Source organism: Emydura macquarii, unplaced genomic scaffold (genome assembly GCF_026122565.2).
Source record: "Emydura macquarii macquarii isolate MOO-44397 ecotype Brisbane River unplaced genomic scaffold, CSIRO-AGI_Emac_v2 contig_369, whole genome shotgun sequence".
NCBI lineage: Eukaryota > Metazoa > Chordata > Testudines > Chelidae > Emydura > Emydura macquarii.
The window spans coordinates 6718765-6745937 of record NW_027130506.1 but is presented as its reverse complement, the minus strand read 5'-3'; the positions used below and the strand labels follow the sequence as shown (position 1 = coordinate 6745937).

Below are 27173 nucleotides of genomic sequence, written 5' to 3'. Positions count from 1 at the left end.
TTTCCTATAAGTATTAGTATTACTGGGACCAATGCATGAAAACCTCCCAGGCTGTGGAAGGCACAGTTCAAGGTGTTGGGAAAGCCACACAGCAATATGCAGCAGTCCCTTAAGGTGCAGTGGAGCTGAGCTACACAACAGGTTTCTTTGTGGAAGCGCTGGAGGTGGAGGCTGCAGGCAGGCCATGTGAATGGCTTAGACACAGCCAATAGTCTGTGAAGTACCAATCAGAGCCACAGCTCTGAGCACAGAAGAGTACGCAGCATGTGTAGCCAGTCGTACACCGCTTTGCCTGTAGTGATGGCTGTAGCTCCAGTACGAGGATGGGAGAGGATTCTGTTCCCCATCCTGTTCCCTCCTCAACTGCGTACTGATCCCACTGACAAAACGCATTAACCTGGGCTCTGCCCAACAGACCAGGTTTTGCTTTTAAACCATGTTAAGGATGTCTGCTCCCACTTGAGCACCGCTGTGAACAATGCTATCGTGAAGCAACACCATGGAAATGGTGTACTTCAGCTGGGAACTTGAGAGGGTAGGCCTGAAATGTCTCTATAGACCTGGCAGTTTGTAGCATTTCAAAATCTGATTATTACACAGCAACTCAACTCACTTTAACACACAGGTATGTGCAGAACTTAGAGTTCCATGTAGACATGCTTAACTGATCTTTCTAAATTTAATTACAGCAAAACCCTGTTATTGCTGTTCATGTGCACTTCTAACATTCTATACGATTATATCAAAAATACCTCTACATTAAACAATATTAAGGTGCAGATCAAGCATTCAGAAGTTAGAAAATACTACTTTATCCCTAGAAAATATCAAAGTGACTGTTTGTTGTGGATAAGAGCTGAGATTACTCAATTCAGACAGCTGTTCCTGAGTCCTGATCTGAAATCACACCAAGAGGTAGGTAATAATGTAAATATAAAGGTCCCTAAGTTTCAGTATTTACAAGTCAAGTGTTTTATTGTGAAATCTGGACATGAGGTGACTCTCTAGACCTTTAACCACATTTGAGGAGTTGACCCAGGACTAAGCAGGAACCAAAAGTTTTCTAAGATGTATACAATTTTGATTGAAAAAGCTGTTGATCAGAAAACAACCCATATGAGAAGATGGGAAAGAGATTTGCACAAAGAAACTGATCTGGATGATTAGGTCTTACTATGGGAAAGGGTATACACATCTTCAATTTGTGTAGCTCATAAAGAAAACATTTATAGAGATTACTATATAGATGGCATTTAACGCTAGTTAAGATCCATCATATTTTTGCTAATAAGGAATGCTGTACTGGAGGGGTTGCAGGGAAAGGGGAACATACTTGTACATGTGGTAGTTGTATACAGGAATTAGCTGTTTTTTTGGAGGAAATCACTGAAGAGATTCATCTTATGACAAAATGTTAGTTTCCAAGAGATTGTCTGACTTGCTTACTCAATGCTCCAGTAAAGGTTCTGCATTTTAAACAGAATGATACATTAATTTTTTTTTTTTTTTTTTTAAATTTTTAGCATGTTATGGGAAAAATGTGACCCCATCTCCTATGGAGTTAGGATATAATAAAATAGGGACTGTTCTTGTAACGGAAAAGCTTTCACACCAATTACATACACAAGAAATGCCAAAAAGAAATTTGGTCACACTTTCTAGCACACTCAGAGGAGGAAGGCTCCCTAGCTGGCAAACCAGAATCTTTAGCCAAGTTCTTTGAATAGTAACCTGATTCTGAACAACTAAGGTACAACATAGTATGTTAACGTTTTATTTTAATTTTGCCTTAACAAACAGTTTAAAAAGTTAGGAAATGCCAACAGTGCAACCTGAACTCTGGCATTTTCTAAATTTTAAGTGCTTGACTTTGCAACCTTAATGTTCTTTTAATGTAGGAATGTGTGTTTCTATGTAATGTCCTTAGTTTCTTAAAAAGCAAACTGAAAAAACAGATTCTATCACTTGGAAGCATACTGACTCTCGTGGGGTCATCAGCAAGATTAGAACCTTTAGATCCACAGCAACAACCTCTATGACTTGAGCTAACTGAGTAGCAGGGGCTGCTATCGTCCATGTGACCATCCTCCGGAGAGGGAAGAGACATTTTGCCAGTGGATTTCACAGCATTTGCTGACAGCAGAGGAATGTTGACACTTGGTATTATTTTGTTGAACTCCAGGTTCTGGAGAGGAGTGTGTCTAGTGCCCCTGTCCCTACAGACTGTTCCCTTTTGCTCCTACTCTTTGGCTCCTGTTGCTGCCTCCCTCGGCTCTTCTTCCCACCTCCCAACTACTGTCCCACTTTGTTCCTGTCCCCCAACCCAGATTCTGTGCCTCTGCCTCCCCATCACCTTTGGCTCCTATTGCTCCCAGAGCAGCCACCTCTCTTCACCCATTTGTATTCTAGTCAGATTGCTTTCTCTGTTATCCATTTGAGTGCCTAGTGCAACAGCAACCTTTTTGAAGACAGGAAGAAAAATTTCAGGGAAAGTCCTACTCAGATTTTGCAGTCCTGTGATGGCGCATGCTCGGTCACTCAATAGCAGGGGTGTCAAATCCATTTGCTGTGGCGGGCCAGATTTGAATTAAATGTACTTCAAGTGGGCCATACATACCATAAATCAAAATACTAGGCACTTTTGGAGTGCTGTGTCTCAGGCACACAGCACTCCATACGCTGCCGCCAGAGTACAGAGATCTCGTGGCAGCGCACGATGCCACCAGAGAGAGTACAACGCTGCGAGATCTCGCAGCGGCGCACGCTGCCGCCAGGGGCTGGACCAAACAGGTTGGCAGGCTGTATCCGGCCAGCGGGCCGGATGTTCGACACCCTTGCTCTGGAGGGATGGTGCACGAGCAGTCCAGTCGTCATAGAGGAGCTGTGTGCAGCTGAAATATATTCAGTGCAGACAGTCTTTGGGGAATAATGCCACCAGCCTCTTACAAACCCCTCCTGAGCATGTGCAAACTGCGTATTTGTCAGAGGCTTATAACTTGGCCAAATTTAAATTGATATTCACCAAGCAGCATATCCCTGACACCAAGGTGCCCCACTGCCAAATATCACGTCCCTGCTTCTCACCGTAAGACAATGATAAGAATATAGGTTTTAAACATTGGCAAACCCACCCGTATTTTCCCTGATCTCATTCTCAAATGGCTGAAACCTTTTTGCTGAAATTAAAAATAGTAGCAGCATGTTTAGACACCTAGCATGGAAAAATGCATACCCTAATTCTGGCAAAGTTATAAGCAGCTGAAAACAAGGTCTTACTATGGGAAGTGACAGGCAACCTTAATCACAGCTGGTGCTACCAGCATCATCTATAGTGAAAAGAGTTTTACTGGATTATGGGAGGAATTGTGCAGTTTATTCTTCTGGCTGAACATTCTTCCCTTTACCTAGGGCTTTATAATTTTTCGTATTAGTTCTTTTCTTAATGTATTATGATATATAAGCGATAAAAGGGAGGGCAGTACTATCTTTTCCCTTCCATTTGCAAAGAAGTTATATTATTTTTTACATAAACTTTGACAGCTTTAAAAACACACATTGTAAGAAAAAATGAACTAGCAACTTTAAGATGTTAAAGTTTGTCTCTATTTTGTTGAAGGCTGTACTAGATCTCTGTTATTTTGCTGTGCAGGTTCTGTGAATGGCTGTTACTTCCCCATACACTTCCTCAACATTTCCTTAAATACTGTTTTTATTTTAAAAAGTTATCTTCCACGTGCACAGTAATAACGAGGAGACTGTGATTTGGGGCAGACATTTAAATGTTATTTCCTTCAGTCTTGCCAACACAAATACATTTCCTAGAACAAGTGGAACATGATTCCACATACACAGCAAGCCAGGTATTTCTCCCCCACTGTACATTCTTGCTGTCTTACCATGCCTTTTTCTTTTGATGCTCTCGGCGCTGGATTATTTTTAGAATGGCTTCTTCTTCATAGGTATGGCCACAGACTTTATTTTGAACTGGCTTCCGCATTTTCATCTGCAATCAATATGACTGTACTTAACAAAATGAACAAAAGACCTTGAATGCATTCTCAGACGTGGCATGGGACATTGCTAATAGCCCCAGTTAGAGCTGGCTGGAAAATGGAAATCCAATTCGTGAAAAAATAAAAAATTCTATTTTTGAAGGAAAAAAAAAATTCATCCCAAGGCAGGACAAAAAACCAAAAAAACCAACCCACAGTATTTTTGGTGGGAAGGGATTTCCAGAAAAATTCCGCTTTGGAAGAACCAAAGTGGAATGTTTTGATTTGCTAGCCAGTTGACTGAAGGCGTGTATCAGTTTCATTTTCTCTCTGAAAATGAAATTGGCAAGGACCTTCTGGATGGGCAGCTGTCATTTTGATTTTTCCAACGGAAACTTTGATTTTGTGAAAAGAGCATTTTTCTAACAGAAAATCATTCTGACAGAAGATTTCCAACAAGCCCTGATGTATAAGGTACAGGTTATATGCATCATCCTTGCTTCTCTCTAGCTATTTTAACATACTTTTTTACAACCAAGTTTAACTTTCACAACCATCCAGGCCCCCATATGTTAAGAAAGTATTATCATGTGGATGAAAGTGCAGTCCTCTGGCAACAGAATATAATTAAACTCCAAGCCAGGCCACACATGAGAATGTCTTGCTTAAAACAGCAGGAAATCCCTGGGGTGCACCACATGCTGTACTACTCAAATTACAGGATCAGGCCCTATGTGGTAAACATAAGGAGATTTTATTTCAGCAAAGTAACCCAACAATGATTGCATCAACAGCTGCCATAGTCTGGTTTCTAAAAATCAATATACATATACAGCTAGCAAGTATGTTACATTGGTAGGAATGTGAAAAGGATTATAATGGCTACAAAGATACAGTAAAATAATTAAAGATACGTATTTCCCATCTATTACAGTACTAGTGGTAGCATACCTGTGTGATAGGACAAATAAAGTTCATCTGACTTTGAGTCACTTCTATATCTTCATCTATTTGTTCAAGGGCCTCATTAGCATCAGTAGCTGACTGGAGACCAACTACAATGAGAAAAGACAAATTATTGATTTTTATCCAGCATTTAATATCCAGTCACCGTTAAAAAAAATCAGCATTGGTCAGTTTCAGGGGTAACAGATGCCACAGTTTTTCCCTAAATAAGAAACAATTGTAATAACTGTGTGGTATCTGCTAACAAATGTTGATTTTTAAATGGTGACCACTGTAGACATTATTTTTATACAATATTGAGAGAGGGAAATGGCAATGCAAAATCCTACAAGGTGGTGGGATTTGTTAATTGTATTAAAAAAAATCTCTGCATTTGCCACAGCAGAGAGACAAATTCTGTTCTTGCCCCAAAAGTAAATCCAGAATAACATCACTGACTTTAGTGGAGATCAGCTGGGTTTTCACTGGTGTAAATGAAAGTAGAAGATGGTCTAGGCTTTTTCATTAGCTAAAACAATCCCTAAAAACTATTACAAAACAACCATTTTATTTAACCCAATATCAGTGGCAGAGGTTCCCATACCTTAACAGAGGTTAAGAGCCCATTTTCTTAAAGTGACATGTAGTTTCAGAGTTCAGGCTGAACAGTTACCATATGTACCTGCCCATAAGTTGACTTGTGTATAGGCAGGCCCTTTTATTTGCTATGTATATAATGATTAAAAATCACTGACCCACATATCAGATGAGTAGACTTTTTTTTTAAATAATATAAATAACATCCTTGCCTCCCCTCTCCTCTGGCATGGCTGGTGCAACTCCAGCACCCTATTTGCAACTCTCTGCACCACCGTCTCCCCATTCTTCGGTCACTTGGTGATTTTAGTGACCCTGTCGCCCACACATATTTTGTTTTTACATCTTTCCTTCTTCCTTGCCCAAATCTCCAACCTCCCTCCCCCTTCTAACTGCCAACCCACAAAGAAATGTCAAAATGACTGTGGGATGATTCTAACGTGAATATGCATTCAGGCTAGTAACCATGATATGTCTATTTTTGGAAAACATCTTTGTTAATAAGGCTTCACTCACTCAAATCCTGGAGAATCAGCAAATAACAAGATTGAGAAGTACCGACAAAATAGATTGGTGAGTTTTATTTGCAAAATAGACCCTTCGATAGAATTTAATAGAACCATTGGCAAGCCTGAAGAAAAAAAAAGACTGAAGGGGACAATTTAATTGTCTGTAAATGCAGGAACAGGTATTATAAAGAAAGCAAGGCCCAATTATTTGCATTAGTCACCATTTTACTGGCCTTTTTTCTTATGCTCTTCTTGGAAATGCACACCTGTAATGTTCAGTTTATCATAAATACACTGTACTTTGATGGAAATTTCTTGTAAAAGTCAGTAGGAAAAAACAAGGTTTTCACCATACAAAACAAGAGGTAAATTAGGACTTCGATTTCAAAGCAAACAGGCTATTGTATTTGTAACCAGAGCCTCACTAACCACAGGATGCAATATGGAATGCTTTACCTGAATACTATATCAATTCTTTTCTTACAAGCTTTTCCAATAAAGCACAAAAGGTACAGATTTTCCATAAATTCACAGATTCTTCAAATTTTGGCACTTTGCAGCTTTGATAATTCCTGCTGAAAACATTTAGAGATTTACACTTTTGTAGGCTGCATTTTGTTCCATTTCAGGAGCCTGGCACATGTCCCAGTGTTTTACGTCTGAAAGACTGTGGCAATGCTGCAGATGAGTTCTAAGTTAACTGATTGAGATGGTCTTCTGCTACCAATGCTGGTGATGTTTGGATACCAAAGCAGTTGGATAAGGCTCTAAAGTCTGGAATGTATAGATGGAATTTTAAATAATGACAATAAAGAACTATGTATAACAGTTTCTGGAGATATATCTCCCCACATACAATTAATATTATTAACAGATATTGTAAGAGTGGGGGTAAGTAAACAGCACCTACAAAATACAATAGAAATTTAGCACACCCACAGATTTTTTGTTACTGCATGATGCTTTGGATTATGGAAGGGAAGAGGGAAAGTAGGTTTTTCCAATTACAGTACATCCTGTAGAAATTACAAAAGAGAATATGCACATAGGACTTTGTAGTTTCAGTCACACACAGACTTTGAATTAGTCAGAAACTTGCTCCAAGGCAGATGTTCTGAACTACAGAGCCAATCCTGCAAATTCTTACTAACATGAACAGTTTCTTTCATATCAAGGGATTCCTCATGTTAGTAAGGACAATGTGAACAAAGGTTTACAAGATCAAGGCCTATGCTAGCAAGTCTGAGTTTTCTATGTGAAGGAGGAATAAAAATGCTGGACCACACATATTTCAGTTAACCATATTACATTTTTTCTGAAATTGGGTTTTCCTCATGAATTAGTACCACATGAAGAAAATAGTGATTCTTCAAGTATGCAGATGGAGCTGTGTATGCCACTTAGGTGTGTGCACATGGTGCACGAGAGCCAGAGAAACTTGCCTAGCACTACCCGCATAGGGGCAGCATTTGTGCCTTATGGCTGTAGCCCCTCCCCTGGTTACATGAGGCAGTGCTACATCAGCTCTCCCTCAGTTCCTTCTGACCGTCACATGGTCTCAACCTCACTACCTCTCAACTAGTTTAGTTTTTTCTCTTGTTATATATAGTTCGTAGTACTCTTAGAGTTAGTGAGCATAGTGTTAGTTTTGTAATTTGTTTCCCTCGGTGATGCCCTTACCAGGGTTTAAACGTTATTTCCCACATGAAGGACAATACCGAACAGTGATTGCCACACATGGTGTTTGCTCTGTCTCGCCGAGGCCCACGTCAAGGAGCGCTGCCAGGTCTGCAGATCATTTAAGAAATGGACTCAATTGGCTCAGGACCTTCACCTGAAGCAGCACCTGCTCAAACAGGTCATGTGGCTTGCTTCGGTACCGAGGCCCTCACTGGGTCAGAGATCGCCCTTACGTTCTGAAAGCACTGCTGCTTCACATTCCAGAGCAGCCACCTCTCTGAAGAAAATGGAGGAACTGTTCCCTCTCGACTTCGCTGAGGAAACAGTCACATAAGACTAATCAAGACCACTTCAGATCTTGGGATTACTCTTCCACCTCCTCCAAGAAAAGCGCAGACTGGCACCAAGCGGGTGCCGGTATGCGGGATGGTATGGGTACCTTTAACTCTTCCCCGATACCTACTAGGGAGGTAAGAAACCCTATACCTTTGATTCCAGTTCTAGCATCCATTGAGTCCAGTACTGGTGAGGGAGATGCCAGTACAAACTGTTTCCATGTTGGCAGCATACCAGGCAGTTACAGACCTCCTTTGCTTTTTGGTCCAGATCTCTCCTTTGGTCCAGGACTTTGCCCGGACTGCATCCATTATAGTCCCTTCAATTGAATGAGTTGGTAAACCCTTAGGTCTGTCGGCACTGCATCCCAATGTTCCCCTTCCATGGGTAGTGGAAGTAGGGCCAGATCTGGGATTGGTACTGGGGACCCTCCTTGGCACCACTGCAGTTAGCACAGCAAATACTTCTGGGCTGCCCTCGATGTTGGAACCATCAGACACTCAGGTACTGCTGTTCATCTCAGATTGTTTGGTACGAACGGTAGCGCCTTCATTTAGAGCGCTGCTTCCTGCCTTGTCCTGGGCGATGGATGAGTCAGACTGCCTACTCGCTCCCTCTGGTCTCACTCTGCCCTTATCTCCTGGATCTTGAGGCTCCTTTGCATCCGACTTGGGTCATCGTTCTCTCACTCTCCATCATCCAACTAGTATCGAGAACAACTGATGGACCATTATAAGTACCAGGATTGCTGCACGTGTTTTGTGGTCAGGTCTGAGGTCTCTGACCTAGAGCCTACTGTCTACCAATGCCTTATCCATGTCAGTGGCCTCCATGAAATCTATGGGATGCTTCTTGGTTGCAGAGGTCCCACTCTTCATCTCACTCAAAGGTGAGATCACTGGCTAGGTTTTGATTCCTTGGTGTAGTGCACTGTTCCAGTCATTACTCCTCCCTTCTCATCTGTCCCCTTTAGGGACCGGCTGGCCTGCCTTCACAATGCTTGGGGCTCCATCACTACTGACAACTGTGTCAAATTGGGTTATGCTATCCGGTTCCTCTCCATACCTCTTCCCCATGCACTCTCCCCGTCCCTCTTCAGGGAGCCCTCTCACAAGATCCTGCTCTTCAAGCATGTCCACTCGCTGCTGGCTTTGGGAGCAATGGAGGAGGTTCTGCCAGAACACCTGGGTCAAAGCTTCTATTCCAGGTCCTTCTTGGTACCCAAATCCAAGGGATGGGTCTCTCGACCTTTGCAGCCTCAACTATATCAGGTACATGAGGTTCCGAATGGTCACTCTGCCGACTCTCCACCCCATGTTGACTCAGAATGACTGGTTTGCTGCTCTGGACCTTCAGCAGTATCTCCATATCTTAGAGGTCAGACGACGTATAGCCTTTTATCTGGACAGGACTAAACTGTTTCATGCTTTGCTTTGTTTGTTTGTGTCATATGCAGACCACCTGCAGGGTCAAAAGTCTCTTTGCAGACTATCTTCAAATGGGTAACATCCTGCATCAAGATGGCATATGAAATAGCCTTGGCTAGGCCCCCTCAGCGGGTGTGAGCTCATTATACCAGGGCGCAAGGCAAGCAACATCCATAGCGTTCCTCAGGGATGTTTCCATATTGGATATTTGCAGGGCTGCTACGTGGTCGTTGATACATACAGTCACAAACCATTACACTAGAACTCCATCTTCCATGGCAGATGCAAGCTTTAGTAGAATGTCTTGCAATCCTTGTTTAGGCAGACTCGGAGCTCCACCTCCTGGGGGGTACTGCTTGTGAGTCACCTATGTGGAATACCTAAGTGGAATACTCAAAGAAGAAACAGTTACTTTTTGTAACTCAGGTTCTTTGAGATGTGATGCAGAGGGTATGGGTGTTCAGTGAGAAAGAACTGAGGGAGGGGAGGGATGGGATGAGGCACCACTGCCATATGTAGCCAGGGAGGCGATATGGCCATCAGGTGTGAGTGCTACCCCTCTCAGAGTACTGTTAGGCAAATATCTTTGGCTTGGGTGTGCTGGGCATGCACACACACAAGTGGAATACACGTCTGCATCACATCTCAAAAACCACAGTTACAGTAGGTAACCGTTTCATCTAATTTTTGCCTCTTGTCGCTGAACTTCAAATGTTGACAGAAGGAACTGAAGTATACAGATAAATATTACTTCTAGTACTCAAGGTTAGTGCATATAAGAACCCATCTGAGGTTACGTTTTTCCACATCCTGGCTCTCATTACTATTAAATCTGTTATGAGTCTTTGTAACACACAATAGACCGTGCTATCAGCAATTATTTGGGCAGCTAATTAGTGTCCACCATTGTATTAAAATGTGTTCCCATCACACCCTAAGGTAACTGTTTTTAGTAACATGCCATAATCAATTTTGCCACTGCATATCTGTTTTTGATTTACTCAATTTTCATTCAAAGCTGAAATTTTATATTTTTATTTCTCATTTTATCTCAGGATCAAGTAGTCGTTAACAAACAGTAGCTAACCAAGCTTTACACAGCTTTATTGAGAGGTTGGGAAGTGTTATAGTAATTTTTACAAATGAGGAAACAAATACAGAGCCATTAGCTGATACGCCCAAGGTTACATTAGGCATAGATAGTAACCAGGGCAGAAAACACTTCCATATCTGCCCTAACATTACTAAATAGAATTAGTTATCATTAAAAATTAATTTTTCACAGCACAGATCACACATTTCTCTCACATATATATACAGTTTTCAAATAGCAATTTTTAGCATGTATCACTACAGTAGAAACTCACTAATTTACCCTTTGATAATACTTGTCCCTACCCTTATAATTCACATACTACACCTTCTCTGAGAAGCTTCAACAGTAGAGTGCTGAAGTAAGTCTCATATGACTAAGACTTCATTATTTTGACACATTACAGAACATTTATTAGTAAATTAGTGTTCACATTTTGCAGTGATGAGTGCCATAGAAACCCCTAATTTAGATAGACAAAACTATACCGCACTTATCAACTCAAGTAGCAAGGATATAGTTTGTGGTGCATTATCCTTGTTTATTTTTTATCTGTTTATTCACTTATATGCTCATTTGTAAAATTCAAAAATTTTCAGTGGGTCTCTCCCAGCCATTAGCATAAATTACATCATGTAATCTAAATGCATAAAGCTGTATCTTAAAAAAAAAAAAAAAAAAAAAGTACACACAAGTCTGGATTAAGAAATAAGCAAACAGGTCTATGCCTGGAGCCCTAGCTCTTGCACTCAAGTGAGTACATCAGAATCCACCCTTCAAAAGAAGCCCAGCCCCCCCCCCCCCCAAATAAACAGCAAGTTTCTAGTCTTCACGGTCCTGAAGCAAAGCTTGAAAATGTGACCCAAGTGTAACCAATTCAGTGATAATTGCCTTTGCAGGCAGCCTAAAACAATAGCTCTGAGCGGTGTGACTGCCATGGTTATCTCAGTGGGATGTTAATTCTACTGCTGCCCCAACAGAGAGGGCTGTGAGCAACAATAGGAAGAGAGGGCAGTGTGCTCAGCTCCCCAACCCCACCTGAGCAGATACACTCCAACTGCAGGACTACGTATTGGAGGTCCCTTTTTGCAGCCACTCCTGCTTCTCCAAGGGGAAAGGGGCACCTGCAGCTTCTCCTGGGGGGGAAAGGGGCAGCTGCATGTGGGACAACTCTCTGAGAAGGTGATCTTCCTGCTGCTGCTCTTATTGCTCTTGGGAGGATGGGCCTGCTTCCAGTAGGACAGAGGGTTCCTTGCCATCACTTGTTTCCCACAGTGGGAAGGAGGTTCACCCTGCTACTGCCCGGGGGTGATGCCATAGGAGGCCCTATGTCATTGTGTGCCTAGTTCCCCAGATTGCCTTAATCCAGCCTAGGTTCAAGATGTGGTGAAGTTTACAATGCTTTTTGATTTCTGTTGCATCCTTTCCCCATCTCTATTTATTCTGGCTCTGCTCCTGGACATCAGTGAGTAAAATTAAGCGCATGTGCAAGTCTTTGCAAGATCTGGGCCTTAGGCTGTATGCTTTTTAGAGCAGGGACCTTCTCTGAGCACTTGACTACATAGGACCTAGCGTACTGTTGGGTCTTAAGAAATAACAGCCACTGGCGCGGTCTGGGAAAAATCCTGTCACTGAGAACTCTGAGACAAGACGTGCTATCTGCGCAAATCAAAATAACAGGGTTTCCTACCCACTGGAGAAAGAGTGAGCAAGGTACAAAAGAGAGCTTCTGGGGCAGGGGGAGAAAAGGCTGAGCAGTGCAAAAGAGCTAAGCCACCAGTCAGAGTGGAAGAGGTCAGTTGATGTCAGTCACATAAGTACATTTCTGTGGTGACTGGAGAGGTTTGGGCCTGGACTTTTCTTCAGCTACCATCAGATACTTAAGAACCAGTTACCTTTGCCAGAGAGGCTAGCAAGAGTTTAACTTTCCTCATAAGTTTATTGGCAGCTGCTTCAGGACTGTTTGGTTTGATTTTTAAGAGGGAAAACAAAATATGCAAGTTAGCTGCAACAGATAGTTCAAAGGCTTTTGACATAAGGCAAGTGATAATTTAATTTGCCAACCAAGCCAAAGCAGGCTTTGTAGTAAAATGCACTACAATTCAAGTACTAGTTTGTGTTTCAAAACACACTCTGATTTGAGGAAAGTGGCCTGTAACATGTTGTTACACCCTGCAATTGCAAATTTAGCACTGCAGCCATAGCCAAGCAATTTGTTGTTAATTTGCAAACCACTCCTTGACTTACATACTAACAATTTTTAAAATGTTTGCATAAAAATTAGAGACACACAGAAGTGGTTGATTTTTAAAACTAAGTGTCTGGAGCATAAGCCATCCAGGTTTTTCTCTGGGGAAGGGAGAAGATGTAGGTACAAATTGATAAGCTGCTAACTCACCTTACACAGGAGGAATGAAGAGGAAAAGAAGGGAGCTTTACATCAGTGGCTGCCTCTAAAGTTGCATTTAAATGTTATTAAATCCACAACAAGTGACAGTGCATGTTTAACAAGGCTTTGACACCACCAGGCCATAAGCCTTTTAGGATGCATTGGTCTTGGTGGAAATACTGTTCTCATTTTATCCTGTATCAGTACAGTGCTAGAACAGGCATCATCAGTTTTCTACAATGAGCTTATTGGAAACAAGCCAGGACTTGATGCAAATACAAGTGAAAGTGACAGGAAGACACTTAAAGTTATATACAAATTACTAATTAAACAATTAGTAAAATAAAAAAAAAATCTATGGATGTCTTCTGGTAACCAAATCTTTAATCAATATATTATTCAAGGTGAGTTCTAAGGTTTGATAATCTTTGTCTCTCATTTTCTGGAAAAGTTCCATTGGGTGAAAAAGGTGTACAGTCTCCTCAGAATTGAAGAATGTTATCCACGATTACAATTCCACTAACCTGGCAAGCCAACTCTGACAGACAGTTCCCTTGCTCTAGCACATTGTCATAGCAGCGTGAGAAGTCAGCACTGCAAAAATCTGTGGGAGGACATGGCAAACAATAATTCCCTGTTCACTAAATTCTGGACTCTTTGGATTGAAAAATCTCTCTCAGAGGATGTAGGGGGAATGTTACCTATGAAGCTGCTGCTAAACTCACAGGAATCACACTTCATGGAAAATCTAAGGAGATCAGATTCCTCCATTTTAACTACCAACTAATTCAAACAGATAGGCCTGCTGAACATAAACCTTACTGATCATTACAATCCGGTCCATTTGACTGGAAACAGTAGGTCTACATGAAACCACAACAATTATATGACTACAGACTATCTCAGACGTGCCACAGGAAGGACAAAGGATGACAGTGATTGGAACATTCATTATTAGAAGGAAAAAAACCCCAAACAGATCAACCACAAGAAGCTACACTACCAATATATCTGAGAAGTGTATCCTTACTACTTCGCTCTACTCCTCCTATTCTAGCCATCCTACAGCCTTAACTCCAATTACCTCAAAAAAGTCTAGGCCAAACATACACATTCTGAATAATGCACTTACAAATACAAACCTTACTCACATCCCTCAACAAAAATACTTTATAAATCTTGGAACTAATAGATCCAAAAGTCACTTCCCCATCTTCAACATACCATTACTGGACCCTTGTGGTCCACACTTGTCTCAAAACTAGAGCTGGTCAAAAGTTTTCCAACCAGAGTCTTCTGTTGGAAAGTCCCGATTCAACAGAATTAAAATGTTTCATGGGAATATGTGGAGTCCATCAAAATTTTACACTGAGAACAAGCAGGCAGGTAGGCAGCTGACTGATGGGCAGGCTGACAGGAAAAAAGCCCAACTTGCCAGTTGGCCTGCTTGCTGGGGAGCTGGACTAGTAGCCAGACAGCTTGACAGCCCAAGACACTCCCTGGCTGGCAGGCCCTGAAACAAACTGTTCTGTTTCACTGGAAATTCTGGGATATTGAGATTTCATTCAGATGCATAATAAAATGAAACAGAAATAATCCAGAATTTCCCCCTAACTGGAAATTCTCTTTTCTGGGCAGTTCTACTCCAGCTCTACTATAAAAAATAGTAGTCTGAGATAATACTGCCAGGCACAGTGCTGAGACAGTGGTTAAGTTCACATGTGTGTTTTGAGCTGTGGTGGTATATTGTGATTTCAGTTGTAGGCTAGATGAGAGAGACATGTAATGAGAGAGTTTGGCATGGAGGAGGGTAGGACAGAAGGAAGGTGTGAGGCCTTACCTCTATTTTCTAAATGTTAAGATCTTGAACACAAGAATGATCATACTGGGTCAGACCAATGGTCCTTCTAGCCCAGTATCCTGTCTTCTGACAGTGGCCAGTGCCAGATGCTTCAAAGGGAATGAACAAAACAGGCAATTATCGAGTGATTCACCCTCTATAGTCCAGTCTCAGCATCTAGCAGTCAGAGGCTAAGGGACACCCAGAACATGGTGTTGCCTTCACAAGTTCGGCAACAAGTTCCACAGGTTGAATGTGCATTGTGTAAAGAAGTACTTCCTTTTGTTTGTTTTAAACCAATGCCTATGAATTTCATCAGGTGACCCCTGTTTCTTGTGTTATGCGAAGGGGGTAAAAACACTTCCTTATTCACTTGACTGTATAGACCTCCATTCACGTTCCCCCTTAGTCATCTCTTTTCCAAGCTGAACAGTCCCATTCTTTTTGCTCTCTCCTGATATGGGAGCTGTTCCATACCCCTAATCATTTCTGTTGCCCTTTGTTGATGCCATGATTGTTTAAATGTCAATGACTCAGTGATAACCCAGCAAGCATACATATGTAAAAGGGTGGTAGGAAGAAGAGGGGCCCCACTGAGACAAAACACTGGGCTACCCACTGCAACAGAGGAATCAACCCCCACTTCCCTTTCAGCCAAAAGAAGTTGAGGAGGCTCCTAACCTCAGGAAAAAACCCCAGCTCCCCTACAGAAAGAGGCAGAATTCCCATTTACCATCCATGGAGACCCCATTCTCTGCAGAACACCACAGCCCTAGTAAAACTCACCAGCCATTTGCAGTGGGGGTAGCCCCATAAGGGCCCCCTTGCTGTCGGGACACATGTTCACTTCTCCCTCCTAAATCAGAAGATGTTTCGCTCCTTTGTTCTTGGGCCTCTGCACCAGTTGTCACAGGCAGCAGTGGGGGCAGCATGGTCAAAGCAGGCCCCAGAAGGGCTGCAACCTCAAATAGGGGGTTCAACATTCTCAGGGTGGTCAGCTGCAAAGCTGTTAGCAATGCCACTGTTCTAACAGCCTCCAGCCAGGCCTCCCCGGGCCCATCTGAGATCAGGACAGGGTAGCCAGAAGGCCCAGCCACTGCCACTGCCATGCCCACTGCTCCAGGCACCAGCTGGGCCCTTGCTGTGGCTGCTGCCGCAGCCCTTGCTACCACTGCGGCCAATGCTCCAGGAGCCGCCTGTGCCTCTGCTGCTATGGCCACTGCCACGACTGGCACTGCAGCCAGACGATGACTGCGACTGCGACTCCGTTTTCGTCTTTGGCCACCAGCCTGGGGCCTAACCATGTTCCTCCTCACAGCCCTCCTGTAGCAAGGTCTGGGCCTTGCCTGTCTCCAGGATGATCCTTTTAATCCCGCCTCATTTGATGGAAAGGTGGAATTGGCCAATAGGGGCTCTCACAGGCTTCATAGGCTAAACAGGAGATGGGGAAGAGAAACAGCTGTCCAAACCCAGCCTACCTATGATGCCTTTTCCACCAGAGTATCTCTCCCCTGCAACTCTGGCATGGGGCTGCATTATTTTTCCATGCCAAGAGTACTATAGCTCTTTGCCTAGTTGGGTACTTACACAACCCTCACCATTGTAATACCTCAGTGTCTGTATAAATATCAACGATTTGCGGAAAGACTATTAATACCTAGCCCTTTCACCTGGAGACTGTAAAGCACTTTACAAAGAGGGGTCGGTATTACTATGGGGAAAATGGGGTGCAGGGAAAGGTAATGGCTTACCAAGGTCACCACGCAAACCAGTAGGAGTACAAGGAATAGAAATTAGATCTTATAAGTGCCAGTCCAGTGCCCTATCCACTAGGCCACACTGACTCCCCACACAGACAACAGTATTTTTAAATAAATTCTCAGCACATGCATCAACTCCATGCCAAAAGAAACAGATGAAACAGGGAAACTAGTGTGTTTTTGTAATTGCATAATAGCCAGTTTCCTATTTCATGGATTGTAATATCCTGAAGAACATGTGATGTATCTTCTTTAGGCAGCTTTTCTTAAATGGTGCTAAAATGCATGGGAAATTAAAAGAAATATTCACTTTATGTCATATCGAAACAATTTAGGAAATAAACCTCCTGGATCTAGGAAATAAACCTCCTGGATCATTCAAAAACAAAACAAAAAAAAAGAGGAACTTTAAGATATAGCATTGCTCAATCTTAAAACTGCAAACTTTTCAGAGCAGTGATACTGTATCTATCTGTGTAATACAGCACTGTGGCTATATTAAGCTTGTTCAAATTAAACAGAACCTTCACTATAGTTGTCTTTATTAGGCTGTTTCCAAAAAGAAATACAAACCACCACTCTCGCCAATTTCTATAGTGACCTTCACAACAATGTCACAGGGATTGTGCAGCTAAACATATCAGCAACACTTAGGAACAGCTGAATGTACAGTACTGTTTTTTCAACCTTGCCTTACATCACAAGACAGATTAGGCATCCTGAATGACAGTAGATAGAAAACTCTGAAGCTAAAACCCACAATTATAAATGCACATAGACTATTATTGTACCAACTTGCTGATTCTGATGCTAATTAATAGCCAACCTTAAATCTGATTAAAACTACTTATTCAAGCTCTCTCTCTTTTTCTTAGAATGCACATTCTCCCTCCCCAAGGATTTAACTGTTACCAAGAGCCCCCACCACTGCACCACACACTTTGGTAAAACATTAATATTTCTGCACTGCAACAGCACCATTTTGGTTTTAGCTCTGCAAGTCTCAGCATGGTGCGGTGCGGTGTGGTGCAGCAGGCAGGTGATTGTGTTTAAGTACATGTTTCTGTGGAGACTCTGATTTGGCTCAAGTAAGGGTAAGCACCCGGCATAGTCTTCCAAGGTCTCAAGGCCCTCTTATATCTGTTCTCTTACTCTCCAGCCTGCAGGATTCAAAAGGGTAGAGTAATGGATGGAGAAAGAGCTTGATCCTTCAGAGCACAGGTACAGAGCGTTGTTTATGCATATGAGCCCAGGCATGAACTGATGAGCAAGGCAGAGGGGTGTAGGGGAAGCTAATGCTGCATTCATCAGAGATCAGCTGCAATGTTACTCCTGCCTAGTAACAGAAGACCAAAGAGGGAGCACATTGGTAAATTCCATAGGTTTTTGTGCAGTCCCCATCATGCCAATGAGCCAGTTAGCTATATGCTCCCATTTTTGCTCTAACTTCTGTTACTGTGCAGGAGTAACATTGCAGCTGCTCTTTCATTTATGCACCATAATATTCCCTTAAACTCCCTGCCCTGGTCATCAGCGCTTGCTTATGCTTATACACACTGAGAGTTAACTAAAAAGAAGGAAAGCAAAGGACCACACCCTCCAATTTATCAGCATTTCACAACAGGTGGCTCAATGCTGATATCAAGTGAGGCATGACTGGCTTGTCAACACTCCTCCCAAACCAGTAACCAAAGCACCAAAATAAAGCCTTACAACCCAGTGTTGAGGCTAGGTCAATCAGGGGTCAGTATCACTGGGCCTCCTTGTTTGTACAGGTAACAGATTCATCCCTTTGGACCTCTGCCATGCTTTATTTATATGACCAATGGAGAGCTAATACAAAATGTATGGGGATAAATCTACAAATGAAAGATGCACAACAGGGGGGGGGTCCCTAAGGATGACACTGAAATAAGCTGAGCTAACCACACCGCTAATTCCAGTGCTTATATCCTTATGGTTAGAAAGTTTTTTCTAATTTTTAATTTAATTCTCCCTTGCTGCAGATTTAAGCTGATTAATTCTTGTCCTACTTGCAGTGGACATGGACAACAATTGATCAACATCTTCTTTATAACAGCCCTTAACATATCTGAAGACAGTTATAAGATCTCCCCACTCAGTCTTCTTTGCTCAAGACTAAACATACCCAGTTTCTTTCACCTTTCTTCATAAGTCAGGTTTTCTAAACCTTTTATCATTTTTTGTTGCTCTCTTCTGGAATCTCTCCCGTTTGTCCACATCTTTTTTAAATTGTGGCGCCCAAAACTGGACACAGTACTCCAGCTAAGTCCTCACCAGTATCAAGTAGACCCAAACCTCCCATGTCTTACATACAACTATGGGAGCCAGGTTTGTATAATTTTTGGTGGTGCCCAGAACGGGTCTAAGTCCCACCCTCCACACCTGCCTTGTAAGCCAGGCCCATGTGGGTGGGACTGGGAGAGGGGGCAGCCGCCGCGCTGCTTGGGGCAGGAGTGGCTCCTGGCCAGAGTGCTGGGCCAACGTGGAAAGGGGCGGAGGGAAGGAATGGGGCCTGCTTGGGGGCAGGGCCGGTGCCACAGTGGCTCCTGGCCTGTCGCTGTGAATGTGTCTGGGGAGCGGGGCATAACGGCTGGGCCACCCTGGGGACTGCTGCACTCTGTCCCTGCACAGCCAAGTGCCACTGGAGGCTCCATGGCTGGCCCCCCAGCAGCACAGAGATATTGGTGGAGCCAGGCCCACATTCCTGATTATTGGTGGAGCACAGGCACCACGGGCTCATATAACTCGCCGCCTATGCATACAACACTTTGTTAATACACCTCAGAATTACTATTAACTTTTTTTTTTAAACTGCATCACATTTTTGGCTCATACTTAGTTTATGATCCACTATAACCCCCAGATCTTTTCTGCAATAGTACTGCCTAGCCAGTTATTCCCCATTTTTTAGCTGTGTATAATAAATAAAAAAGCAGTTAACTTAACAAGATGTGCTGCACATGTTCACTACACTGTAGGTGTGTGTGTGTGTCTCCTGCACAGTTACCTCCCTCAGTAGTATCCAAAGACTATGAAAGTTACTTGTGACATGATTGGGTGAGCCACCACTTTACTTGAAGGTGCAATATCATCCAATTAGTAGCATAAAACAAATATAGCTGGAAATGAAGGAAGAGATCCTCTGGGTGGACACTGGGTGGCCCTTTACTCTGTCTGAAACTGCAACGAGGAGCTGAGATGAAGACCTGAAAAGCCTAGTATGATCCAGGTAAAAAGCACAAGCTTTTCTAATATCTAGAGTATATTCTTCTCCTTTACTCAAATGAGGCTTTGGAAAGAAAGTCGATACATAAATTGCTTAATTAATGTGAAAATTGGAAACCACTTTAGACAGGAATTTGGGGTGACGTCGAAGGAAAACTAAGAAAATTGTTTAGAAAGGCTTTGAAATTAAATCTCTCTGTTCCCCTACTTTCCGGGCCGAGATTACAGCAACCAAGAAAGCCACCTTCATAGATAGGTATAAAAGAGAACAAGTCACTAGCTGCTCAAAGGGGGGACCCATCAACTTTGCTAGAAGTAAATTTAAACTTTACTGTGGAACCGGGCTGTGAACTTTGTGTATAATCTGAGCAAATGCTTTAGAAATCTGATGGACATAGGGTTTGAAAAAATTGATAGGTTATCCACCGGAGGATGGAAAGCTGAACTAGCCACCAGAGGGACTCTGATGGAACTAAAAACTAACCCTTGTTTCAGAAACAAATTATAGACCAAGATATGGCAAATTGGAGCTTGAGCCAAGGAATACCTCTTTGTATGGACCAAATGGAAAATCTCTTCTATTTAGCAAGGTAAGTAGACCTAGTTGAAGGCTTCCTAATATATAGCAGAACTTCCAGCACCCCCTTAGAGCAAACTCGTTCTGAGGTGGTCAGACATGAAGCATTTATGCTGTCAGGTGGAGGGCCTGAAGGTTGGGATGAAAAAGGTGGCCACAGTCCTGGGAGATCACATCCACATCTCTTGGGAGTGGCAGCAGATATTTGACCAATAGTGATAGTTGAGATGAAAACCAATGTTGACGGGGCCATCCTGGGGCCATTAGAATAAGATGAATGGAATCTTGCTTGATTGGAGGGCATTGGAACTGGAGGCAAGGCATACAGCAAGACTTCTAACCAGGGAGGATGTGAGGGAGATTCTCAAAGCTGAGCTATTCTTTTTAGGAGACAAATCTGAGGAACTGTCCCAGACTGAGGTGTCATTAGAGGAGGTTTTGGAACAAATTGATAAATTAAACAGTAATAAGACACCAGAACCAGATGGTATCCACCCAAATTCTGAAGGAAGACAAATGTGAAATCGCAAAACTACTAACTTTGATATGTAATCTATCATTTAAATCAGCTTCTGTACCAGATGACTGGAGGATAGCTAATGTGATGCCAGTAAGCCTAACTTCAGTACCAGGCAAACTGGTTGAAACTATAGTAAAGAACAGAATTATCAGACACATAGATAAATATGATTTGTTGGGGGAAGAGTCAAGATGGTTTTTGTAAAGGGACATCATGCCTCACCAATCTACTAGAATTCTTTGTGAGGGTCAACAAGTATGTGGACAAGGGTGATTCAGTGAATAGAGTGTACTTAGATTTTCAGAAAGCCTTTGACAAGATGCCTCACCAAATGCTCTTAAGCAAAGTAAGCAGTCATGGGGTAAGAGGGAAGATCTTCTCATGGATCAGTAACTGGTTAAAAGATAGGAAACAAAGGGTAGGAATAAATGGTGAGTTTTCAGAATAGAGAAAGGTAAATAGTAATGTTCCCCAGAAGTCTGTACCAGGACCAGTACTGTTCAATATATTAATAAATGATCTGGGAAAAAAGGTAAACAATGAGGTGGCAAAATTTGTAGATGACAGAACTAGTCAAGTCAACTATTCAATTATTAAGTTCAAAACTGACTGCGAAGAGTTATAAAGGAATCTCACCAAACTGGGTGACTTGGCAACAAAATGGCAGATGAAATTCAATGTTGATAAATGCAAAGTAATGCACATTGTAAAACATAATCCCAACTATACAGATAAAATAATGGGGTCTAAATGAGCTGTTACCAAGAAAGAGATCTTGGAGTCATTGTGGCTAGTTCTCTGAAATAATCCACTCAATGTGCAGCAGCAGTTAAAAAAGCGAACAGAATGTTGAAAAGTTCCAGAGAGGTAGTCGTGTTAGTCTGTATACAGCAAAAACAATGAGAGTCCTATAGCACCTTAAAGACTAACAAATTCCTGTGGGCATAAGCTTTTGTGGGCTGCAACCCACTTCGTCAGATGCATGAAATGGAAATCACAGATAGGAGGTATATATAGACATCCAAGCGTAAGAAACAACAATGGGGAGGGCAAGTACTAACAAAGTCAATTCAGTTAGAGTAGATGAGGCCTATTCACAACCGTTGATTAGAAGGTGAGAATGTGTGAACAGTGACAATTACTTCCTGTAATGAGATAACCATTCCAAGTCCCTGTTCAGATCCAGTCTGATTGTATCAGGAGAACAAGGCATTAATCCAGAACTGAGCCTGGTACCCAACCAGGAAAAAGGGACTCTTCTCTACAAATTTACTATCCTAAATTTATCCTTATATCTAAATATGTACAAACACATTACACCAGACTAAAAACTAACTCTACAGGTACTATAAACACCAGAAGAAGGAAGAGTTGCAGATACAAAGATTGGAGCTGCAACCACCGTCACTGGCAGTAGGAGGGAACTGAGGAGGGATGGGGATAGTGCAGCCCTTCATATTTATGTGTAGTGGTGTGAGGCATCAGCGGGAGCTCATGCAGCTCCAACAGGTACTGCTGAAGAAACATTTCCCATAACTATGCACAAGGTGGGCACACAACTACAGTGGAATGGACGTGTGCAATCACTTGAAGAATAAAAAATTCCAATGGGAGAGAATGGGTGGGTCCGTAAAATGGGACCAAGTCATGTGTCAGTTTTATATATATGGAAACATTTTCAGTTTAAGATTTTCTCCTGCCAAAGTGCTGACATTTAAGCACACTATCTCCCATTACCCACACCTAAAGGTGTGAAGAAACAGAAAGGAGAATGATTTACAAATAAGAGTACCCTGTGAAGTTGCACCATCTTCAATTATGCACTGGGTTACTACACTTCTGGCTTGCATAGCATGAAGTTTGAAATTGAGAGCTTGATTATCACTGACAATGGTGATTGGGAATTTCAGGAATGGGTTGTAGTAGGTCTAGTGAAGCAAAAATAATTTTTTTTCTGAAGAGGAACTCCAGACATCTGCCAGCAAGGAGTGTTACATCACTCCGAGGTGTTGCAAGAACATGCCAAGCAGCGTGGGAGAAATGCAAGCAGCACTGGCAACCTGAGCTGGTGTTGGGAATTAAAGAGAGGGTCACATGGGTGGATTTCTGTGTGTATGTGATATAGCCGGAGGAGGACTTTCATGGAAAGATGCAAGGAGGGAGACAGAGGGAGAATGAGCACAGGACACAGCTAGGGTGATGAGGGGGAGAACAGAGAAACAGGGATAAAGGAAGGAGAAAGAGAAAAAAACTAGAAAAACTAGAAAAAAAGTTGACGACTCAAAAAAGGGAAAAATGAGAAGAGAAAAGAAGAGAAGAAGCAGAGACAGAGACAGAAGCAATAAATAAGATAGAGCAGTTCCATCCTACCAGAAACTGTCTCTCTGTCATTCAGAGGCAGGTGATATTGCACTAACACAAGCTAACTGGTGCACTGGGAAATGTGTGGAATTATCAGAGCTGAAGTAAATATTGGAAACAATTCACACAAGACAAAAATGGAAGGAGAAATTGTATTCTGACATTACAGTGCTGCCAAGGTTATATTCATGTCCAGAGCAGGACCCCCACACCATCCCCCCTTACTAGATAGGAAAGACTGCACTTTATACGTTTCTTCTGTTCTGAGACATATCACTGGTTGTTCTTACTATTATGATACTGCCTAAAGGCCTTAAGTGAGATCAGGCCCAATTGTCTTAGACACTCAGTAAAAGACAGTTCCTGTCTTAAAGAACTAGTCTAAACAGGACAGATGAAGGAAGTATTACTATCCCCCTTTTTACAGATGGGGAATCGAGGCACAGGGAGAGTAAGGGCCAGAATTTTCAAAGAAGCTGGGCACATTTATTACTGACCTCTTTTGAAATATGGCCCTAAGGGTCATTATGGGAGTCACTGGATACTGAGCATTTTTGAAAATCTGGCCCCAAATATGGATGCTGAACACTTGAGAATCTGGACCTGAGTGCTTCTGAAAATCTGCATCTGTGAGACTTGCCCAAGGTCACACAGGAAGTAGGGGGCATGGATCAGCGTTCACATCGCATTCCCTGTCAATACCCAGATGAAGCCGGGCAAGCTAATGATCAAACCAGTGGACCAAATTTGGTGATGAATCCTGGTCACGTGCCACCTGAGGCATGTTATGCTTACACTAGAAGACACAGGAAGTGTGTGGCAGAGGTAAGAATCACTTCCAGTCCTCGGTCAGAACCAGAATAAAATCAGCATTCCTATGTACTCTGTTTAAATTAACTATGGAGAAATTCTTTCAAGCCAGTGGAATCTTCCAAGTGAAAAAATCTTTCAAAGTGCCACCACTGTCCTTTCAGAAGAATTAGTGCAACATGTATTAGACTTCTATCAACATACAATCAGTGGCAATTTCAAATCTCATTTACAAGTCCCCATTTTCCTTTGAGAAGATAAATGTTCATTGTTTGCTACTTGTACTTAGAGAGAGATACTGGAAAACTGTTTATTTTTGCTGTAAATAATATTTTCCCACTGTGCCTCTGACCCAGGTATTTTCCAGAGACAAAGGAAAAGCAGCTCCTCAGGAGAAGAAGAAATAAACTCTGGGGTGAGGAATGGCAATTTATAATCTTGCTCATTATTTATTGTCTTTGTTTGGTTAATAAGCTGATGCTAGCCAAGCCTGGAGAATTCAGGGCAGCAGCCTCGTGTGCTGAACCACATATGTGCAGGAGGTCTTATGATCTAGGAGTTTCAAGCAATTTTGTACTGTTGTGATGGGAAAACAATTCAAGTCTTTTATGATGGAGCACAGAGTCTTGAAGGGAGACTCTGGCAGAAGTGCCCTGGCCTGGACTGAGTGTAGGACTGCTCCTATAAACTCGATTCTCTGGGTAGGAGATAATGTTGACTTGGACATGTTTAGCTGAAGCCCCAGTTTGTTGAAGGTCAACTGTATCATGCTGACATGTGCCTCTACTTGTTCCTTGGAGCAGCCCTTCACAAGCCAGCCTTCTAGAATACAGGAACACCTGTATCCGTCATTTCCTTAGAAAAGCAGCGACGACCGTCGTATGCTTGGTAAAACCTTGAGGGTCCGCTGACAGCCCAAAGGGAAGGACCATACATTGATAATGAGTGTGGTTTACCACAAACCTGAGGAACCTTCTGTGAGATGGGACTATCGAAATGTGAAAATAAGCATCCTTCAAATCAAGGGCGGCATACCAGCCCCTGGATCCAGGGAGGTAATGACCGGGGACAGGGAGACCATGCAGAACTTCAGCTCCTTCATGAATCTGTTGAGGTTTTGCAGATTGAGAATAGGTCTGAGACCTCCCCCCATGGCCTTTGGGATTAGGAAATATTGGGAATAAAATCCCTTTCCCCTTAATTCCTGAGGAACCTCCTCTACTGCTCCTGCTTGTAGGAGCTATTGCACTTCCTATATAAGGAGTTGTTCATGAGAGGAGTACCTGAAGAGGGACAAGGAAGAGGGATGGGAGGGTGGGAAGAAAGAAAATTGGAGAGAATATCCCAATTCTACCATATGCAGCACCCAAGCACCTGAGGTGATCTGAATCCATGCCCGGTAGAAATGGGATAGACGATTCAGGAAACTGGGAAGGATCCTAGATTTGGTCTAATGTGTCACCCTCAGGCACACCCTCAAAATAATTGCTTGGAGCTAGAAGGCTGCCTTGCCAAGCCCTGACCTTGGTTAGACAGAAGTTGTGGTGTCCTGCGCCTGTTATTCCTGCTCCTCTTTCTAGAGTAATCCTGTCTCTGTTGTGCAGGATAAAAATGTGGGGTACATTGGGGTTTGAAGTGCTTTTTCTGAGTGTTTGGCGTGTGTAGATCCAAGGATTTCAGAGTAACCCTGGAATCCTTCAGGCTGTGCAGTTTGGAGTCTGTTTGTCCCGAAAACAACCCCGAGCCCTTGAATGGCAGACCCTGGATGATTTATTGGACATATGGGGGAAGGCCTGACACCTGTAGCCATGAACTCCTTCTCACAACAATCGACGAAGACATTGTCCATGTGCCTGAGTCTGCCGCATACAAGGCTTCCTGCGACAAGGTCCTCACCATGGCTTTGCCCTCCTCAACGATTGCAACGAAATCCTGGCTGGAGTCAGCCGGGAGCAACTCCTTGAATTTTGTCATAGTCTCCCAGGAGTTGAAGGTGTAGTGGCTCAGAATTGCTTGCTGGTTGGCACTGCGAAGCTGGACCCCCCTAGTGGAGTATACCTTCCTATCAAAGAGATCCAGCTTCTTCGAGTCCTTGGACTTAGGCTTTGGTGCCTGTTATCCTTGCCTTTCTTTGACATTTGCCACTGCTACCACCAGCGACCCCACGGGTGGGTAAAGAGACACTCATGCAATGTGGGGAAAAGTCCTTTTATTCTATCCCTTTAGCTGTAGTGGGGATAGAAGCTGATGTTTGCCACAGTGTCTTAGTGGTGGCTTGTACTGTCTTTATAAGGAGTAGTGCTATCCTAGAGGGGCCCTCTGGCTCTATTATCCACTAGTGGTGGCACAGTCAAAGTCCCTGCCACCACCTCATGGGGGGATAATGATGATGACGCCCTGAGTGGGACCCTGTCCTACTGGGTCGTGAGATTCCCTTGCGTTGTTAGGCTCAGTGCCAGGATCCCCACTGGAACTGGTCTCTACACCATCTTCTGAGCTTCCCTCGGTGCCAAAGTCATCATCTCTTTCTGTGCTGCAAGGTCATAGTCAGATCTCCAATGGCCGGGGGGCTGTGCTTGTGAGGTAACCAAATAGGACCGCCTGGAAGAGGACCCCGATGGCATGCCCACAGAGTCCAGAAGGGCCATTGCGCAGGCATCTGTTACTGCACTGGCCAAGGTCCTATGAAGGCAAGGTCCCATCTCTTGCCTGTAGTGGCTTCCCTGCAACAAGTACTGACTGCGCCTGAAGACACAGGATTCCGCCTTTGAGCCAGATGACTGTGACTCTGTGTGTGGGGACCATGGTGGTGCTCAATGGGACACAGCCAGGGAGCAGTGCAGGAGAGAAGGCAACTGGTGCTGCATCATGGCAGGCTTGCTTCTAGACAGCACCGCACTTTGCTTTAGTCTAACACTCCTGTCCTTTTTGGTCCTTGGCCAAAAACCCCTACAGATCTTGCACCTGTCTGCCTAATGAGTTTCCCCTATGCAATTCTGACAGGATTCTTGGGGATTGTCCTTTGGCATAGGTTGTGGCAGGTCCCACACAGTTTGACTTTTTGGGACCATGGCATGCCCCGGTCCCA

At 43.1% G+C, this 27173-nt stretch overlaps 1 protein-coding gene across 2 annotated transcripts in view; it reads right to left on the bottom strand.

Annotated features, from left to right (window-relative positions):
* The window catches only part of NSMCE2 (NSE2 (MMS21) homolog, SMC5-SMC6 complex SUMO ligase), a 170890-nt gene that overhangs the window by 1320 nt on the left and 142397 nt on the right, over positions 1 to 27173 (bottom strand). The window contains exons 5-7 of one of the 2 annotated variants that reach the window (XR_010916855.1): positions 4944 to 5047; positions 3897 to 4003; positions 1334 to 1466 (exon numbers count right to left, since the gene is read on the bottom strand). Coding sequence is in view for 1 of the 2 variants with exons in the window: in XM_067531378.1 (XP_067387479.1) it covers positions 3897 to 4003; positions 4944 to 5047 (211 nt within the window). In the remaining variant the exon portion in view is untranslated. The remainder of the gene's footprint in view (positions 1 to 1333; positions 1467 to 3896; positions 4004 to 4943; positions 5048 to 27173) is intronic. The other variant, XM_067531378.1, reaches the window with a different exon arrangement.